General features: G+C 38.6%; 2 protein-coding genes across 10 annotated transcripts in view; one reads left to right on the forward strand and one right to left on the reverse strand.

Annotated features, from left to right (window-relative positions):
• LOC129179017 (aggrecan core protein-like) overlaps nucleotides 1-6,410 on the reverse strand; it is a 43,576-nt gene extending 37,166 nt beyond the window's left edge. The window contains exon 1 of the mRNA XM_054771794.1: nucleotides 6,401-6,410. The gene's annotated coding sequence lies outside the window, so the exon portion shown is untranslated. The remainder of the gene's footprint in view (nucleotides 1-6,400) is intronic.
• A 699-nt stretch (nucleotides 6,411-7,109) lies between these two features.
• ppip5k1a (diphosphoinositol pentakisphosphate kinase 1a) overlaps nucleotides 7,110-16,932 on the forward strand; it is a 64,328-nt gene continuing 54,505 nt past the window's right edge. For all 9 annotated transcript variants that reach the window (XM_054771798.1, XM_054771799.1, XM_054771801.1 and 6 more), the window contains exons 1-3: nucleotides 7,110-7,246; nucleotides 11,531-12,014; nucleotides 14,797-14,992. In XM_054771798.1, the coding sequence (XP_054627773.1) occupies nucleotides 11,871-12,014; nucleotides 14,797-14,992 (340 nt within the window). In that variant the 5' untranslated portion in view covers nucleotides 7,110-7,246; nucleotides 11,531-11,870. The remainder of the gene's footprint in view (nucleotides 7,247-11,530; nucleotides 12,015-14,796; nucleotides 14,993-16,932) is intronic.

Raw genomic sequence — 16,932 nt, forward strand, 5'->3', positions numbered from 1 at the left:
CTCATGATTGGCTCTTGTAAAATAAAGAGCTGCCTGGTTTTCACGGCCTTGTGCATTCCACAATATGCCAGTTTATGATGTGTACACGTGTGACTTATACACCCGTACGGCTTATATATTTACAAATCTGTTTTTTCCTCTAAATTTAGTGCGTGCAGCTTATATACCGGAATTTATGGTTATTCTATATAGGGCCCAAGAAACTGCTACCGATGATACTTCACGTAGCTTGTGAACTTTATTGTACGATTAAAGAATCTTGTAGCGAGTGGATCCCCACACATTTGCAATTCAGCATTATTGCCCTGCAAATTAGCGGATACAACTCTTGGTATCAATACTATCAATATTTGGATAGATCTGCCCACCCCTATCAACAACACATTCATGAAAAAACAAGCCGCTCATACCCTACCATTTAAGGAAATAAAGGTCTCCTAAATGTCTGAGAGTATGATTATCCAATCCCTCCCCTCGTCACTCTACCTCTGCTCACTTTCACTCAGGAAAAGAAAAAAATGGGACAATGCTGCTCTTTCATACGTCTGCAACTGTGTTCACCCTGGTTAAATGCTGCCTGAGCTGAGTTTGGGTGCAACACAATGACACAAGTTGCTGCTCTTTCCATAAACCAAGGGTGTCCAAAGTGTGGCTTGAGGACCATTTGCGGCCTGTTTTTTTTTTATTGGTCTGCGGCCTATTTTAAGGGTATAACATAACAAGAAAACTTAAAAAAAAAAAAAAAAAAAAAAAAAAAGCAAGCACAAATTGAAAAATCAGCAATAATTTTACAAGAATAAAGTAAAAATATTAAGAGTTTTAATTTAATATTAAGATTTAATTGAACTAAAAAAAAGTCAATTTTACAAGACTAATATAATATTATGAGGAAAAATAAGCAATAAGCAAAAGAACAAATAAAGTTGTAATTTTTGGAAATTGCTGAAAAAGTGTTGTTATGAGAATAAAGTTAAAATGTCAAGGGAATGAAGTCATAATTCCGAAAAGTAAATTTACAAGAAGAAACTTTTCAAATTTTATGTGAATAAAGTCAAAATATTCATAAACAGAAGCTGTATTGTATTTATGACAAAAGTTGCAACTTTACGAGAATGAACTTGTCATATTATGAGGCAAAATAGAAAAATAAGTTTAAAAATTTGTTTAACCATTAAAGAAAAAATACATAATTAAAAAAAAATCATAATATTATGAGAAACATCCATCCATCCATTTTCTATGCCGCTTACCCTCACTAGGGTTGTGGGAGTATGCTGGAGCCTATCCCACATTAATACCTATGGACAATTTAGAATCGCCAATTAACCTAACATGTATATATTTCTCCCGGAGTACCCGGAGAAAACCCACGCACAGGAGAGCATGCAAACTCCACACAGAGATGCCCAAACGGAGATTGGGACCCAGATCTTCCCGATCTCCTGACTGTGTGGCCAACATGCTAACCGCTAGGCCACCGTGCAGCCCGAGAAACAAACACAACAAAATAAAATTGTAGTTTTTGTAAAAATTAGGCTAGGGGAAAAAGTTTGAATATTATGGGAAAAAAGCCATGATATTACGAAAAGCAAATTTGCGAAGACTATTTCACAGAAAAATGTAGATATTTGAACTTTTTTGTTAAAAAAAACAGTAAAAATGGTAAAAACAAGCGCAAAGTTCATACTAATAATAAGCTTTTTCACCAATATCAAAAGGCTGAGAACATATACTGTATAACTTCTTGGCATAACCATGTATTGCTTTCGTTGGAAAAAGTGTGGACACCCCCACTATACAGTAAACACTTGGATGCTAAACATGAATTACAGTTCATCTTTGTTGTTATTATAGAAATGTACATATATAACGGTATGTTTCATTGTACATTGGTTAGAAGAAGAAGCTTTGGTTTAAGCTTTAGCTATGGAGCATTAGTACTGGGGCTGGAGCTTATCCCAGCTGACTTTGTGCGAGAGGCAGGATACACCCTGGAATGGTGGCCAGCCAATCACAGAGCACATAGATATACGGTATACAAAGACGCATTCACACCTACGGACAATTTGGAGTCTCCAATTAAACTAACATGCATGTTTTTGGAATGTGGGAGGAAGTCCGAGCCCAAGGGGAACATTCAAACTCCACACGGAGATTTGATCTTCCCATGAACTCTTCAAACAGGAACTGCTGAAAGAAGTGTGTTCAAAACCTGTTCTTTTTTTTTTTTTTTTTGGCGTTGTACGGCTGCTGTGTTCTCTCCTCGCCTCGCCTCCATAGCAGAGCGAAGTCTAATAAAGTAAGACGAGGAAACGAGCAACGGTTGTCATGTTCAAAACCAGTGTTGGGAGTAACGATGTTAAAAATAACAGTGTTACTAAAATTGATATTGATTTCCAGTTATCAGATCTAATGAATTACTGTTTCAAAGGTTACAATGCCATTGCAGTTACTGGCAGTGAAATGCGGCATGTTATTCTGCACTGATATCTACTGTATATCAACCATCTGGATGTGGCTTCAGTCACCATTGTTCACTACTGTTACACAGGAAGCTAAATAGCTAGTAAGGGCTACCGTTTCAGTCCGTGCATAAAAGGAACAACATTTTTCTCCCCAAATTCTCTCTTTATCATTTTTTTAGTATTATTATTAAATGATTGTTTTAAATTATCATGAAAATGAAACTGGCAGCTAATACTCCAATAGATAAAATTCTCAAGTAAAAAAATTAAAATAATGTTGTATAGCATACAGAAAAATGGAAGGATGTTTGGGGCCACTTTGATGTGTACATTAAAGATGCTAGAAGCAATCCAATGTAGGTCAGTATATTGTACTGTAAGCTTTGTGTTATAGGTGATGAAGAAAATGAAAGTAATATCTAATAATGTATTTCATTACAAAGAACGTGCTGTGGACCAAAAATGGCCCCTGGGCTGCACTTTGGACACCCCTGGTTTACAGTGTTTCTGCAAGTGCAACAGATGATTATTTTATTTTGAGTAAAGTTCCTGACCTGAAATGCAGATTTAGTAGACCTGTAACAGACCCGTGCCATTCTCCACTGAACAATGGCAGCACACCGCTTATGCGCTCATTTTTGGAGGTGAAGAGTTCAAAACACCTCAACCGGAGGCCATGTGGATGTTGTCGCCTATACGTCCTGTCCGATATATGCTCTGTATATACTCCCTTACTTCAAATATATACAGTACATCGCCGGGGAGGGCTTTTCACCAGCCTGGACAGGCACACACATGCACACACACACACACACACAGTGCATGACAATCCACGCTAGTCCATAAAGTGGATTGTCCTGTGCAAGGCAGACCAAATTTCATCATTTCATTGTTTACGGAGGTGAAGTATTCAAAAACAGGTACACGGCACCTGGCGGCCTAGCGGCGTAGCTGAGGGTATCCGCTGGGTTTGCGTTGCCTTTGTGCGTTGCCGACACAAACAGCTGGGGCCGTGTGGCATTGGGACACTATGTCGCGAGGAGGGCTTTTCGCCAGACTGGACAGGCACGTGCGTGCACCTACGCACACACGCACACACACAGAGTGCAAAATATACCCCAAAATCGGAGGTCCATAAGGTGAACTGTCCCATGCAAGGTGGACCAAATTTCATCTTATTCACTGAGTTTTGTCCATTTACGGAGGTGAAGTGTTCAAAAACAGGTACACTGCAGCTCGACAGAACTGTAACTGACCATATCTGCCAGGTTTGAGTCTCCTTCGCGTACTGCCCAGACAAAAGGGTGGGGTCTTGTGGCTGTTGTTGCCTATACTCTCGTATATATATATATATATATAGTCTGTCCTGTACTCTGTCTCTGAATGCCTCGCTCTTTGTCTGCTTTTAGGCAGACTGGTCCTTATTTGAAATATGTCCAGTGTGGGAAATGGGACATTACGTCACAGGGAGGGCTTTTCGCCAGCCTGGACAGGCACTTGCATGCACACACTCAAACACACAAACAGTGCATGACAATCCACTCTGGTCCATAAAGTGGATTATCCCGTGCAGGGTGGACCAAATTGCATTTTAGGCACCCATTTTTGTCTGTTTACAGAGGTGAGGTGTTCAAAAACAGGTGCACCGCACACACAAGGATATCCGCCGGGTTTGAGTCGCCTTTGCGCATTGCCGGCACAAATGGGCGGGGCCGTGTAACGGGTAACTACTGTATAACTAATTGCTTTTTAATTAGTGTTTAAATGATGACGACACTGTGATGGACAGTGTGTGCATGCAAAAACACTAAACAACAGGCTACACTTCAACTTGCCAAGGGACATTTTAAGGGAAAGTTCGAGAAAATAAGGGAAATTCTGTTCTTTCCACCAACCATCCGCCTCAAGCTCTCCTTTTGCTTCAAGTAAAAACTTAAGCTTCCCACAAAGTATTTCCCAATCCTGTCTTTTTTTTCAGTGTGCACTAGAATGAATATTGAATTGGTGGATTTGTTTCAACACGTTTTCCCTGTCATAGCACAGAACAGTTGTTCTTTTCTCACCAGAGTTGACTGCAGCACTGTTGCCTGATAAAAGGCTATGCTTTCAGGCAACCAGACCATTGCCTGCCTCTGTTTACCCAACACCTGCACTTCATTAAGCACCGCATTCCTTGCTTAACTGTACCAATGTAACAGACACTACCTGACATCTCTGCACAGGTCAAAGTATTGAAACAACTTAAGAATCACCCAAAGGACCCTCTTAAAAATAATCATAAAAACTTAAATATACAGTACATATACAAATCTGATAATACACATATTGAACTACTCTAAATGTGTTTTGGCCCATCTCAGGCGACATTATTTCATTTTTGTTTCCCAAGTTTCCTAAGGCAAGATGATTCATTTGAACAGGGGTATCCAAACTTTTTCTCACCGAAGGCCGCATACAGTAAAATGGAAGGCTGCGGGGGGCCGCTGTGATTATTTTGATTTTTTAATTTTATATTATAAAAAAGGATTTTAAAAAACTATTTACATACAATTAAAGCCAGAGCTTTGTGTTATTAATTATTAGTGCGAACATGTCAGCTTTCTTCTTTACATCGTGCCTTTTGGCTCTATTTTTCCCATTTTTGCTGGGTTTTTTTTTAGCGTTTAATTTGATTTCTACAATGTGCCAATAACATAGGCCACAAATGGCCCCTGAGCCCACTGATCTGTATTATATATCTGGATAGACCATTGGTCAATGACTTGTGAAGCCACGCGGCCGCCATATTGCCACTCACAAGAAACACTTCTCCGACAATGACTTATGGAAGAACTTCTGAGTTATTAAGTCTGTCACTCACACTAAATGCAAGGTTAGTCTTCAGACTAACCTTGCACAACAGGTGTGCTTGAGCTTAGTCATAAGGACTCGGGAATGATATATATTTTTTTTCATTCTGGCGATATCAAACCATACCTGAGTCATAACGGCTTTACATAGGGGCCGTGGGGGATATGTAAACAAACAACCGCGACTAGACTACTGAATAATTTGCCGTTGCTTACAAATATAAAAAAATACATTTTTTTTGTTTTTATCCGAATTTAAAATGAACCCCCACATGGAGACAATGTTTATATATTATTACATATTATATTACATATTATTCCTGTGTTTTTTGTTAAAATATATTTATATATCAGAAAAGAGGTTATTTCTATTTCATAACACAAACAAAAAAAATCAGAAAAAAAATCAGCAAAATGTTAAATGATTTTAAAACTTGTCCAAAGTCACTCTCTTTGATGATTCATATTTTGTACAGACGAGAGCATAGTGAATTGTATGAAAGTAAGAAAAAAAAAAGTAAAGGATCATGACCATGGATTTTAGTGGAAAAAGGGATGGGATATGCAGTTAAAATTAAAATCTCTTTCTAGAGAAGTAAAACTATGCATTGCTATAGGGGAGTGCTGAGCCAGGGTGCAGAGTAGAATTTTGTCCCAAAGGCAATGAGAATTGGAAGGGGAAAAAGTACATTTAATATTGCCAAAAGATAGAGAATAACGTATCAAGTTTTTAAGGGACGAAGGTTGCGTTACTTGAAGGAATGGGAGAATCTCCCCGCTTTTTAATTTAAAATATAGATGTTCTGCGAGCCTCCTAATCTGCTTTGTACACTATGTACGCTGTGCGAATGTAGTCCGCTACGTACGAGATGTGAGTGGTAAGATGGCCTCTCTGTGGCTTCAGCGGCTTGCACGGGCGGGTGCGACGTATGGTGTATCCAGATATACAGTATACCGTAATGCAGATCAGTGTCCTGAGCCACACTCGTGCATTTGAGTAACACATTTTTAGTATAGAATTAACAAATACATGAATTATAACCACATGGCATTGATGATAAAAATATCATTTTTCAGTGAACTTACTTTTGGCCTTCCCATGAAATTCCTGAAGGAGTAAAAAAAATATATTTTGTGGTCATGTTTAATTTTACAAATCGGGGACAGGCAACAAATGCTATTTTTCCAGTGTTCAATGTAGATTAAATTAATCTTTTAACATACACTTTGCTTAATAAAATAAGCAATAAAAAATATGCTGTTTACAAACTGCTTACAAACACTAATGTTTTTTTTTTTGCCTAGAATCTTTGTCCTGTGTTTTGTTGTGATTATGATCATGATCAACAAATCAAAGGCAGAAAAAATGTCGCTATTGCTATCATTGGCCATGTATTTATTTGGTATCGGATCGATACCAAAATTTGCAGTAGGCTGATTGCCCACCCATAATTACAGTGTAGCGCTTCCTCTCGTAGCATTTCTACCAACAGGAAGTGCGCAAATTCTGTCATTATAAACATTGGAATGATGCAGAAATCAATTTTATTGCAAACACAAGTTGACACATTTTTATCCTAATTCTTCAAGTGCATTTATTAAGTCACTGTCACCGTCATCGTTCTCATCGTCGTCACTGGAACGTTTATGTGCAACTTGTTTGTCACAGTGGTTGCTATTATCCACAAAACCGGCAGAGGCCGCTAACGTCCTTCGCCTCTAAGCTCTTGACGCGGTTCGCCTTTGGCCGTTGATTATTGGCTCTTGTGGTCTTTTGTGGCACCCCTTTCCAGAAGTCTTCTCTTATGCTATTGGTTAATTTAAACGTCGATCTTACTTTTTTCTGCACGAATCATTAAGGTAGGTTTCACGTTCAAAGTATCAAGGCAGGAAGCGACCTGACGGCAGGGATGCGATCGTTCCAGTCACACTGTAAGTTTGTTTTTTAATTTTGTTTGTCAAATATAAGTTGGCTACAATATTATTAACGCAATGTTATTGTTACTGCTATAAATATAAGGCATGCAAATGTATTGCATCTGCTTCCTATGCAGATTTGGAAATTGTTTACATTGCTGAGCCTGTTGGATGCTAAGGTTATGCTAACATTAGCGTTGCTTTTCAACGTTTACTGATACGCCACCATCTAATATTATAATTATGATAATAATAGTAAGGTTGGTCGCCATGTTATGACGAATATTCCCTTTAAACGAATTGCTGCCACATCTAGCTGAACATAGCCCACCTGTATTTGTCAACGAGACGTCACAACGATAACGATAGCGGCGGTCATCCTGTGCCATCAGTTGTGACATCTTCATCATGCGGCAAAACTCTGCCATATTTTGATATTTTACTGGAATTCCTGACGCATGCTGACACTTTCGATTGCTTAAAATCGCCTAATGACAGTAACTGGGTCGAACTGTCTGAATCCAGTGGAAGGGCAATGTAGAATTTAGCTTTCAGGGCTAAACTGGACAATATGCTCAATATTATAGGAAACACAAATTTACTATTACTGTCATTGCCTCATATGTCGACACATGAAATTATTTTTGTTTTTGTAAAGTGGACGTCATGTGGCCTCTGCACATTTCCTATACAAAACAGCAATCGTAATTTTGTCACGGTTCTGTGGAATTTAAAACTAGACTGACAAGTTTTGATTTGTGCGTTTTCTAGGGTCACGCTTTTCAATTTAATTGTGCTTTGAGTTAACTATTGCGATACATTGTGAGTTCCTGAAAAATGGTATTCTTCTTTTTAAATAGACTGATTTGAAAGAGACTTTTAAATAGACTTTCAAAGACAGTGTTTTCAAGATGTAAAATAACTCCTCACCAACACGCATCAGCATGATCATAGTCCCTCAGGGAGCAGATAAATGTTAATACGTAACACCTTTTACAAATATAGTTTTACAAGCAGAAAAACACAGCGAAATAGCAAAGATGGCCTATTATATTAATAAATTAAAAAATGCATGTTTAAACTAAGTTTACATATTTTTGGCCGAACGTAAGCATTTTCAAGCATAAAAATGACTACATGAACAAAAATACAAATATAAGACATTAAGAAAACGCACTGAAAAACACATTAGGTACGTAGTATTCTACACTGGTCACTAGGTGTCACTAATGTTACGTTATGTTACATAAATGACAATAGCCACCACAAGAAGTACCTGAAGTAAACAAACAAACTAGAAAGTCTCTTACTGCTAACATGTGTTAGTGTATCCATTCCATCCATCCATTTTCTATACCGTCGTGGGGGCATGCTGGAGCCCATCCCAGCTGACCTCGGGCGACAGGCGGGTACACCCAGCCAATTGCAGGGCACATATAGACAAACAACCATTCACACTCACATTCATACCTATGGACATGTTAGAGTTCCTTGTGGGAGGAAGCCGGAGTACCCGGAGAAAACCCACCCGCACACGGGGAGAACATGCAAACTCCACACAGAAATGCCCAAGGGAGAATTGAACCCAGGTCTTCCTGATCTCCAGACTGTTACTGTGTTGGCCAACGTGCTAACCACTAGACCACCGTGCGGCCTTTGTGCTAGTCTATATTATGTCTAATTTTCTGTTATGTCTACTGTAATGGGTAATAGGAGTGTAACATGACTTTAGGGGTGTTAGTTCATGTCTAGAGGACTCTAACAATGTTAAAAACTATAGAGAAGGACGTAAACAGGTTTTCTATGGTCTATGAAAATATTCCATTTATAAAGAAGGAATCCTACTTCACGGTTATTCACTTATCATGGTCGGCTCTGGAACCACTTACAGTAACTGCAATATACAAGGTATTGCTGTAGTCTGTTACAAACTTAACTTGAAGAAGTGAGCGGTTAGAGCGGTATACTTGCTCACTTGAACTTTATTGTAAACTTCAGCAACAGGTACAATCGTTATTACACACACTGTCCCGGCTCACTTACGGTTGTGTGTCTTCGTTAAACCATTCCCCATGCAACCTGCGTTAACGAAGGAACCTTTACGTTGCATTTGTGTTATAACAGACGCAACATTCATACTTTGGTACGAGTTCTTTCTCGAATTCATTAGTGTTTCTCACTTTCTTTAACAAAGCTCTGGCACTGATTCAGCTAACACTCAATAAATACGTAGTGCGCCCAAACGCCTCATCAGAGCACGGTGCGCTGTGCTTATTAGCCAGAAGAAAGGAGACCGATGTGGAGTTGTGCATTGTTGTGCAATCTATGAATAAATACACCACCAACACACACACATAATAGTTTCAAAAATCAATAACTGATCCCATCACGTGAGATAAACAACCTCTTTATTCAATACATGTGCAGTAATCCCATGTTTATCGCGGTTAATTGGTCCAAGACCTGACTGCGATGAGTGAATTTCCGTGAAGTTTCCTGATTTATAAATTGAATATTTTCGTAGTTACAGCATAGAAAACCTTTTTATGATCGTCTAAATGTGGTTTTTAACATTATTAGAGCCCTCTAGACATGAAATAACACCCCTATAGTCACCCTTGCACTTATATTACCCAATATAGCAGACATAATAAGAGAAAACAGGACATATTAGACATGAATAAGACATAGCATAAACTCACACGTTAGCATTAGGATGGTTCCTTGTTGTTTTTTCTGGACAGCGTAAATCCTGCTGTGATTACTGACACTTTGTGACCAGTGTAGAATACTACATATTTGCGTCTTTGAATACGTACCTTATACTGTATTTTAATTTTCGTTGAAAATGTGCTTAAATATGCATATGTTTTGACTAGCAATAGGCCCTAGTCAACCAAGAAACATTCATCATTTATTAATTCATTTATTTTGAAAAACCTTACAGTGTGTACTGTTTATTGCGTATCAACAAAAGCATTATTTTGACGATATTGGATGACAGAGAGTGTAAATTGAATTACTCCTCGAGGCCTGTGGACAGTTGTCTGTTGTGTAACGTTTGTCTTAAAGGTTGAATCCAGGGCAACTGAACATGTTCTTGGTTGCTGACACAAGAATAACAAGGTGGCAGAGTTGCTTTTGATTCAACGTATGTGGTTTACCTTGACCTGAATGGCTGAGAACCTACTGTATATAGGCGTCTGTTGTTTATTGCTCACATGCAGGCTGCTTAGACCCATGGCAGGAAATTAGACCATAAATAGTCAAGCTTGACCCCTACAGTAACCGTGCCAGGTTGACTGTTTGGATGGGCTGTCTGCCAGTAAACGCCGCATTTCAGAGCGCTGAGCGATGTTGTGCACTATGGCAGTCTGCTGCCTGTCCTGTCTTCATGACCTTTAGTGCCTTACTGTAGTTGTTTTCAGCAGCAGACTGCTCTGTCAGGGTTAAATGTGCAACAGTATAGTAAGTGGTCAAGGTCTTTGTTACTCAAGCATGATTTGTAAGACAGTATTGTAATTTTTTGGAATAGACACAAGTTATTGTTTGACAGTACAAATAAAGGACTACGTTGCATAATTGCTTTGTTTCTACAATGAATAATTAGGTCATCAAAATAATTGCAGTGGACGACCCGGTTAGCGTATTTTTCGGTTTATGTCAAATTCATGCCGGCATCCGATTGGCCAAAATGCGCATGACCTCCGGTGTGTTTTTATGTGTTGTGTATGAGGTGTGTTTAGCAGCAGAGCTACGATGGCATCTACTGTGCGGAGTTGTAATGACACGTTACGCAGACATTACACTACCGGTCAAACGTTTGGATGCACTTTCTCATTCAATAGCATGAGGAAGTGTATCCAAACGTTTGACTGGTAGTGTATGTGTTTATGAAAAAAAATAAAAAAGAGGTAGCGTTAACGTATACCTATGAGCGAGGGCAAACAGATAGCGTCAAATATAAAGGACTTTATGAGCGATGACCAATGGATAGCACCAAAAAAATAAATTAATTAATAAAAATAAATTAGGTGGCGGTAAAAATCTAAAAAAATTAAAAAAGAAGCGGTAGTGTATACGTGTATGAGCGAGGGCGAACAGACTTCACAAAATCTTTAAAAAAAAAAGAAAAATGTGACTGTGATGAGTGTATGTGAGCCTATGAGTGCTACTGCAGGTGTGTTTTATTTAAATTTATTATCCTGGAACTCAAAATGTGACAGTGGTCTGGTGTTTGACAAATGTTGCTCACCTGAAACCAGATTTTAAAAATGTGTTTTTTTCTGTTTTCTTTAGAGAACCTTGCATCAAAATGGAGGAAAAGTCCAGGGATAACTGGTGTTTTAGCTTCCAAGTTGCTGAAGGGCCGTTCGAAGTCCAGAGCAGTCTCATGTGAATGAGGAATGAGTGACAGCATTGTTGCAAAGAACTACTGGAAATGATAGTTCCCCTCCACTTCTCACATTTGAATGCCACTTACTAAGGATCATTTTTTTCTCTGCATCCCACCACACCATCTCTGCTGTCTGCTGTTAGGCAGAGTTGAATCGTTCGTGTCCTCTGGCCTCGTGCCCTTCCATTGGTGTTGGCGTACGATGGCGCGGTGGGACGCTGAGGGCTGCAGTGGGAGACTGTGATGTCCGAGCCAAACAGTCCGGGTGAGAGCCGGCGTGCCGCTCCCAGATTCTTCGTGGGTTGCGAAGACGATGAGAGCGAGGTCTTGGATGATAGCATAAGGACAGACATGGAACTGTATGAGGACGACGAAGACACAGACTCAGTAAGGAATTTCACACAACCTCTTCGCTAAAGCAGGACGGTAGATGTAATGCAGGGGCATCCAAAGTGTGGCCCGGAGGCCATTTGCATCCTGCGGCTGTTTTTAATTGGCCCATGGTGATGTATTTTAAAAATATAATTTAACAAGCAAACTAACAAAAAAACAACAACAGCAGCAAAATGGAAAAATCTGCAGTAATTTTACAAGAATAAATTCAAAATATTAAGAGAAAATAAGTGTAATCTACAAACGTCATGTTAGTAGCATGAAGTTGAAGTATTCAAGAAAAAAGACATTTTTGTAAGTCATCATTTGAAAAACAAACACAGCAAGATGAAGTTGTAATTTTTCGAAAATTAGGTCGGGGAAAATGTCAAAATATTATTGGAATAATGTCAAAATATGATATACTTAATAAAGACTATAACAGCAAAAATGGAAAAAAAACAGCTAACATTGTACGAAAATAAAGTCAAACTGTTGTATTATGAGAAATGAGAAAAAAAGTTGCAATTTCAAGAGTAGGGGGGGGGGAAAAGAGAGGGGAAAATGTCATTTTAGTAGCATAGAGTTGAAATATTAAAGATTTTAATTTTTTTTAGGCCGTAATATTTTGAGAGTCAAAATAACAAAGCAAAATAAAGTTGTAATTTTTGGAAAATTTAGGTTTGGGGAAAAAAATTATATTATAGGAAAAAGTCACAATATTATGGGAATAAAGTCATAATATTATGAGAAGAAAATGGATGAAGATTATTTAAGAAGAAAGTTAAAATATTTGGAAAATGTAAAAAAAAATGCAAAAATGGTAGAAAACCGCAAAAAGTTGATATAAATAAGACTTTTCACGTATATCACAAAGCTGAGATGCAGTTTTTTTCTTGAAGTATATATAACCTCTTAGCATATCTACATGTATTGCTTTACACAATATTAAAGTGGCCCTTCCATGCTTACATTTTTTTACTGTGTGGCCCTTGCTAAAAAACTTTGAACATTGAATTGAACATTGAACTTTGAATATTTTCCTTTTGTAAATACACTTTTATTATTAGTTGAAGTGATCAGATAAGATCACAAAGTAAACAATACCTTTTTATAAGAGAGTTCCTTGCCATGAGGTGACATGTTGAACAGTGGCCAGAATGTGGGAGCGATAACACCATACAGGGATTTTTTTGAAGCTGTGGTGATGGGCTGCATGGGATTGCTGTCGCTGTGTCGTGCCCCTGCTGCGTCAGCAGTTTTTTTTTTTTTTATGACAAATATAATTTTTTTATGACTTATTTATTTATTTACTTATTTACTTTTTCCAACAACAAGCAGAACATGAACTGAGAACATTGCAAAACTGTTAGCACTTAAAATGAGTCTATAATGTCGAGCCCTTTTTTGCTACCTGACCTATTTAGTCCAATAGTACGATGTGATTAGTACAAAAGTACAACATTTTGTACTATTTGACACAGATCTAAATTTAATTTGATGCCTTTTTTAGAGTAATACAAATACATGGAAAATTAATTGTTCAATAATATATTTAGTTCAAAATAACACAATTAACAAAATAACAATTTAAATGTTTTTGTTATAGAAATCTGTCCTGGGTTATGATAGCACAGGTATATCCAACTTGCAGCACCATTATATCACTGTTAATTTATTAAATATACTTTGACAAAAAGAAAGGAGAGGTGAGCTATTTGTGTTTTATGTGACTGCCAAAATTTAAATTGTACTTTATTCACTCAGTGTGCTCATTTGTCATTAAATACAGGCATCATGTTTGAATAGAACACTTGTAAAATATTAATAGGTGAAGCAAATATTCTTTGGTTAACTACTCAACATCAGCTGGTGAGCTACTGCTAGCCTACGAGCTACCTGTTGGAGACGCCTGTGGTAACGTCACTGTCTAAAGCAGGGGTGTCAAATTCGTGCCATTGAGGGCCGAAACACTGCAGGTTTTTTCTCCAGCAGGTGATTTGATTGATGAGCTCCTTCCCTCAAATTAGAGGAGGTGGTGATCAATAAAATCACCTGCTTTAGTGACTGGCTGGAAAGAAAACCTGCAGTGTCTCAGCCCTCCATGGCACGAGTTTGACACCCCTGGCCTAAAGTGTTTCTGTTGAACAACTTCGACACACAACTCGTGTTTTGAAGACAATCCATAAGTATTATGATGATAATACGATCAAGCTTGTTAAGTGACGCCTTAAAAAAGTGAGTTGTGATGATCATTGATGTAGCCTATGAACGTAATAGCCACTTGTAGCTTGACAAGAACGCTAGCTAGATGCCGCCGGCCAGGCAACATTTGTAATGGCGGGCCGCCACGATCAGCTGCATGTTTGCGTAAGCCCTGTCATATCTAACACACCTGAGATCTTGTAACACTAACGAGTCACATGACACCGGGGAGAAAAAAAATGGCTAATCGGGCCCAGTTAGTGCAGTTTAACATGGGTGTGTACTAAGGATGTGGCCGATATGAATTTTCAGTTTCAGTTTCGCCTAATGTCGCCAACCACTTACTGTATGTTGACGTGGTTCCACTGTAATATATCTTTATAGCAGTTAATTAATTTTCTTTGTAGAATATGCCGAGGGCCAATAAAAAAAAACAAATAAATGGAAGGGAGCTGCGCTTTGGACACTCCTGACACATGGTGTGCTAGGGGGACATAAGTGGTTAGACCAGGTAATGGATCAGAACCATTAAAATTCCTCTTTTCTCCTCTCTCTCTGTCTCGACTTTTTTTTTTTTTTTGTCCTTGTTCAGCCACCAGAGCAACAGATCATGGTGGGGATCTGCTGCATGATGAAGAAGTCCAAGTCCAAGCCAATGACTCAGATACTGGAGAGACTATGCAGGTTTGAGTACATCACCGTGGTCATCTTTCCGGAGGACGTCATCCTCAATGAGCCAGTGGAAAATTGGCCGCTGTGTGACTGCCTCATCTCCTTCCACTCCAAAGGTACATTCTCGGCAGATACAATTACACACGGACGCTCGCTTCATTGAAACGAGGTTTACTCGCCTGCAGCCTCATTTGTAAAGGCTGCTGTGCACAAAGAAGTTGCGTCAACAGGGGTGAAATGTGCAAATGCAAATTTTTCAGCAAAAGTTGGTATGTAGAGGAAAATTTGTGTGGCGCTCACACAAAGTTTTTCAAACACGGGAATCAGCGACGGCCAATGGTGACTCCACGAAATAAAGCTCATACTCGCAAGAAAAAACACAAGCTATAAAATACATAGCACCAAGCGTTGTCAAATGTCCCTTGAAAAACAGAATCGTCCCATATTTAGAAACAGAAGTATTTATGGGAAAAGGGACGCACTTTGTCCCTTTTTAACCACGTCAATGAAAAATAGTTTATGCAATTTTAATGGAATTAATGAATGTGATTTTTTTTTTAAATTATTTTTTGCTAAGTAGGATTCCTTATTTATAAATGCAATGTTTTTGTCGGTAGAAAACCTCTTTACAACCTTCTAAATACGATTTTTAACATTATTAGAGCCCTCTACATGAAATAACACCCCTATAGTTACCTTTACACTCCTGTTACCAAATATCGTAGACATAATAATAGAAAATAAGCCATAAATAAGACCTAAATAAGACAGAGTTGAGTTTCAGTTTGGCATGGGTTATGGCCGCAACAGTAGCCTGTGTTTTTATTAGAAATATGTGTTCAGGATTATTGTGACAAACCTGTCATAAAAGCCTGTTGGTGCTTGTGTGTCTCACCGAACATTACTGACATCTAGTGACAAGTGTAGAATACTCCATATCGTAATAACGTCTTTGAATGCGTCTTCCTTTAATGCCTTATATTTGTATTTGGTTCATTTAGCCATTTTTATGTTTTAAGCTGCTTAATTTTGGCAAAAAATACAATATTTGCGTAAATATGCATATTTTTAAAATTAATAATAGGCCATATTCAACCACGAAACAGCATGAGTTCTCCATCCATCCATCCATCCATCCATCCATCCATCCATCCATCCATCCATCCATCCATCCATCCATCCATCTTCTTCCGCTTATCCGAGATCAGGTTGACTATGGGTCTCGCCGGCTACTTCGTCCAGCTCCTTCCGGCGGAACTGGAGGCTTTCCCAGGCCAGTTAAAAGACATAGGCTCTTCAACGATGTGTCCAGGGTCTTCCCCGAGGCCTCCTACCGGTCTGACATGCCCTGAACACCTCCCCAGGGAGGTGACCAGATCCCCGAGCCACCTCATCTGGCTCCTCTCAATGCGGAGGAGCAGCGGTTCTATTCCGAGTTTCTCCTGGAAGACAATGCTTCTCAACGTATCTCTGAGAGCCCAGCCACCCTATGGAGAAAACTCATTTTGCCCGCTTGTACCCACAATTTTGTCCTTTCGGGCACTACCCAAAGCCCATGACTATTGGTGAGGGTAGGAATATAGCTCGACCTATAAATTGAGAGCTTTGCCTTTTGGCTCAGTTCTCTATTACTTCAAAACATGGATCTAATTCAATTCAGGTGCAAGTCGTATAGTATAAAAATAATTTCAGATAGAAAATTAATTTAACAAAAAGGCACAAATAAAACAAGATGTCCCTTATTTATTTTTCGTGGAGTTGGAAACCATAAGCATCTCATATTTCACAATGTACAGCACGATTATGACGTAGTTATATTGTTTCCTTGCAGTTATAATGTGTGTGGTATAATTGATTTTTAATTGAATGGCCTAGCAGTTTATAAATAGGTGAGGAGGTGGTGCGTCTTTTTGCCTACTTTGCCTGCCTAAAGGAGAACAAACACAGAATGTATTTTTTTTGTGCTAAAGACCAAAAATATGGACTGCAAAAGAATAATTCATCAGATTAAATCATGTTTTGAATTTAGGAAATGATTGCATCTACAGATAAGTGT

The sequence above is a fragment of the Dunckerocampus dactyliophorus genome, chromosome 3 (genome assembly GCF_027744805.1).
Source record: "Dunckerocampus dactyliophorus isolate RoL2022-P2 chromosome 3, RoL_Ddac_1.1, whole genome shotgun sequence".
Lineage (NCBI taxonomy): Eukaryota > Metazoa > Chordata > Actinopteri > Syngnathiformes > Syngnathidae > Dunckerocampus > Dunckerocampus dactyliophorus.